The 3,910-nt window shown below is 49.5% G+C and overlaps 1 protein-coding gene across 1 annotated transcript; it reads left to right on the forward strand.

Annotated features, from left to right (window-relative positions):
• Positions 1 to 895: 895 nt before the first annotated feature.
• On the forward strand, positions 896 to 2,132 carry LOC109365195 (feather keratin Cos1-1/Cos1-3/Cos2-1-like). Its single transcript, XM_031557811.1, has one exon. The coding sequence runs from the start codon at positions 991 to 993 to the stop codon at positions 1,294 to 1,296; it is 306 nt and encodes a 101-aa protein (XP_031413671.1). The 5' UTR covers positions 896 to 990; the 3' UTR covers positions 1,297 to 2,132.
• Positions 2,133 to 3,910: the final 1,778 nt, after the last annotated feature.

The following is a 3,910-nucleotide window of genomic DNA, read 5'->3' on the forward strand; positions in this document are numbered from 1 at the left end:
ATTTCTGTGCCATGTGTGCTCTGAGGTTGTTCAGTCATGCTCTGGCCTCTTCTGGCCGTGGCTTCTCTGTGGAGCTCACGGGCAGAGCAGTGGAGCATTGTGCACCTCATGTGACCAGAACATGTGTTGTTATGTGGGACACACGTGTCACACAAATACTCACCTGCTCATGCACACGTGTGGAATCATGCAAACCTCTATACCCACAGGCAAATACATTAATCCAGCACACAAACTCCGGATGCTTCACACCAATGTCCTACTAATCATGCTGATATCATTTGCCTATTCTGGATTCTTCCAGCATGTGAACTGAGTGTTCTGCCCACACTGATGTGTGCTGCCTGGTAACACTTGGGTCTTTCTTCCTGAGCAATGGAGTGACATAAATCAGGATGTGAAAAACAGCAGCACAGGAAAGCAACACATCGCCCATACCATTAGCTGGAATGTTTTGCATTCAAGAGGAGCTTGTCAGAAAACAATCACTGCTTGTAGAGATGCCTCTGTGAATGGGGCAGTTTGGGTCCATTATAAAAGCCAGTCCAGCTCCTTGCTCTCTCATCCATTGCTCTTGCCGCCTTCTTCTGGGGAACCAGGTGAGTGTGAAGCCCCTTCTAGTTCTCTTCATTCTCCAGAGTTCTGATCTCAGAGGAACTCTCAGCTGCTATTAGCTGTGTTCCATATCTGGCTCTGCTTGTCATGAGAGAGGGAAGTGGAGGGAACATTTGTCATGGGAAGAGGGTGGGCCTATAAGGAGATAACTTTTGGTTCAGGACCTAGGCAGTACTTGGAAGGTCCCAGTGGCTTTTGTTGGGCTCTGTCAAGATGAGACCAAGAATCCCTTGGACATCCCTGAAATGTCTTCAGCACCAAGCACTGCACGTGCATTGATTCCCTCATAGTGTGATCATAGGTTGCTCCTCATGCATCCCCATCTTCTGCTTCCTCCCTGCACTCTCCAAACAGGTGCACCTCCATTCCTGAGACATGTCCTGCTGTGACCAGTGTGTGCCATGCCAGCCCTGTGGCCCGACCCCTCTGGCCAGCAGCTGCAATGAGCCCTGTGTCAGGCAGTGCCAGAACTCCACCATCGTCATCCAGCCCTCTCCCGTGGTGGTGACCCTGCCCGGACCCATCCTCAGCTCCTTCCCACAGAACACCGTTGTGGGCTCCTCCACCTCCGCTGCTGTTGGCAGCATCCTCAGCTCTGAGGGCGTGCCCATCACCTCGGGGGGCTTTGACCTCTCCTGCATTTCCAACCGCTACTGTGGCAGGAGGTGCACCCCCTGCTAAAGGTGCTGGATGCTGACCTAGACAAGGATCCCCAGGAATGCTGAACATGGCACTGGACAGAAGAACAAATGCTGTGGTGCTGTTGGATGGGCACAGGCAAGCCTGAAGTCTCTGACAACATGGAGAAAGTCTACTGATACTCTCTTTTACTCACTCTTTCTATCTAGAATCATTATTGTCTTTTCCTTTAGACGTGTTTGTTAGTAGCCCCCCAAAATGAGCCCTGCGTGAAATGCTTATCTCTCTAAAACTCTGTGCTGAGATATAGTGCTCTGGGCCATGCTGCAATAGGAAAGGGGAACAGATTCTTGTGTGATCCTGGTGCTCTGCTTGGAATGACATTATTTCTCTCCTCAGACTCATTAAACACTTTCTGCATCCCTTATTGTTTCTTTCCTTGCTGGTATTCTTTTTCCCATCACCGTAGAGATGGCCAAAGGAGAAAGGGATGTCTTTGGTGAGAACAAGCTAGGGAGAATCCCCTACTCCGCTGATCATTGGAGGTCATTGTACAGTGCTGGCATTCAACTTCCAAGCACATTCTCTTGAAGGAGAGGAAGACATTCCTAGCTGTTCCTCCACCACCAATGACCATCAGTCCCTGCCTTGCTGTCTTGCTGTGTTTTCTTCCACAGGTCTCCTTGAACCTTGAGCATGTCAAGTGAATGGAGATCTTGACAAATGCCATCCTCAAGAAAGGATCTCTGTGCACTGGGGAGGCCCAGTGAAGACAGAAGTCGCACATACTCTGGGAAATCTATTCCTCTGGCTTTGGGAGGAGCAATATTACAGAAGGAAACTCAGAGAAAGGTGTTCTGAAAAGCCTTCAAAAACTGGGAAGGCATAGTTTTCTTGAGGATGACTATCTGTCTGTATGCCACTTTCCCATCCCTTCCACTCACCTGTCACTGAGGGTACAGCTTCCCTGTGTGCTTCTAGCAGCCATCACAGAGCTCCTGGCCCTGCCATACTTTTGCCAAGTTGCCTCTGGTCAAAGGTTTCCACAGGGCATTGTTAGTACCAACTACAGAAGACCACACATTGGAGCCCCCAGTCCCTCTCAGCCCAACACTCCCACTGGTGCAGCAAGGCCCGGGACAGTGACTCATGCCCAAACACTCACGGCTTCTTGGTGGTATCATGTCTTCCCCAGCCATGGAACTGTTCTCCTCAGGCTCAGGAAATGGAAGACCCTCAAAGTGCCCCAAACCTACGCTTCTTTACTGAAGACTCCGTGTGAGAGCAGATATCCCCATCTCCACTGGGACATGGCAGTGAGAGTGTGGCATGTTTCTGCGCTCAACGGGCACTTTGTATTTCCCACAGTCATGCAGGTCATGCACCAGCCCAAACACAGGACTCACACTGGAGTGTCTTTCCTCAGGCACCTTTCATACTCCCTGAGCCCTGGGCACACACAGATCGCCCTTGTACTCCATGCAGTATCACTGCTCCCTACACACTCACACCTGTGACTTCACAATTCAGCACAGCCTGGGATTCTATTTTGTGAGGGCTTTTCTTTCACACAGATTCTGTGTGATGCCAGCAGCACAGTAATGGCATTGAAAATCATTTCTACATGATATCAGGATGGCCCTTCCTCTCCTCAGGCCAGCTGTTGTGTCAGGCAGTGCTGGTTCAGGTGGAATCACAAGACAAAGAGTATCAGAACCAAGCCCACCAAAGCCCAGTGTAACCAAAAGAGTAACTCTGGCCTGGTCCCTAGCCAGGGGTCTCTATGCAACAGCACAGCCGTCCCCTCGCTCTGCTGCAGGTGTACATTTCTACAGCTGGACCTACTGCTCACCTCCTGCCCTGCCAGGCTCTTTGTAGGTCCAGGGCATTGAAGGGGTGGAGCTTTCAGGTAGGCTTTGGTTGGATCTGGCCTTGGCTTCTGATCGAGGGAAAAAAGTTGATATGGGAGGGACAGGCAAAGAAGGCCTTCTGGTGAGTGAAATTAGAAGGAATAGAGAGAACTGTGGAGGTGATGCAAATGTAGGAAACTATCATGAAAAGCAGAGCACTGTGCAAGATGAGGATTGGATCTGCTATCAGTCACTCTCCAAATCCTCTTTCTCTCACTTCTTCCACAGACACAGGTATAGAAAGATTTGTCCAACCTTCCCCAAGCTTTCATTCAGCCATTCCTTACCTCATGAGTCCTCCCGGAAGAGAGCTACAAATTACAGTCTCTGAAGTAGAGAATTTTTCTTGTTTCTGACTTTTTCTCTTCTGTCTCATACCTGGCTCAGAAATCCTGGGGCTTCTCAATCCCCACACTCAGAATAAACTTCTATGAGAGAATGGGTGTGACAAAATCCAGAAAATGAAAAGGCAGTGTAAGTGGAAACAGCCACACAGCCCGTATCATTAGCTGGGATGTTTTCCATTCATTACATGAACTACAGAGAATGGTCTCTTCTGTCTATAGGACTCCTGGGTCTAGAGCAGTGCAGGGCCAATACATTAAAAAAAAATGCCCTGTCTGGATGAAGCCAAGAAGACTTCTTCCCTCTCTGTGGCATGCTCTGCTACAAACATGCCCATCCTATGGTATAACCTCACCAGACAACAGCAGACAACAAGTGACCCTGTGTAAGGCATGGTAAAA

This window comes from Meleagris gallopavo, unplaced genomic scaffold (assembly GCF_000146605.3).
Source record: "Meleagris gallopavo isolate NT-WF06-2002-E0010 breed Aviagen turkey brand Nicholas breeding stock unplaced genomic scaffold, Turkey_5.1 ChrUn_random_7180001958051, whole genome shotgun sequence".
Classification (NCBI taxonomy): domain Eukaryota; kingdom Metazoa; phylum Chordata; class Aves; order Galliformes; family Phasianidae; genus Meleagris; species Meleagris gallopavo.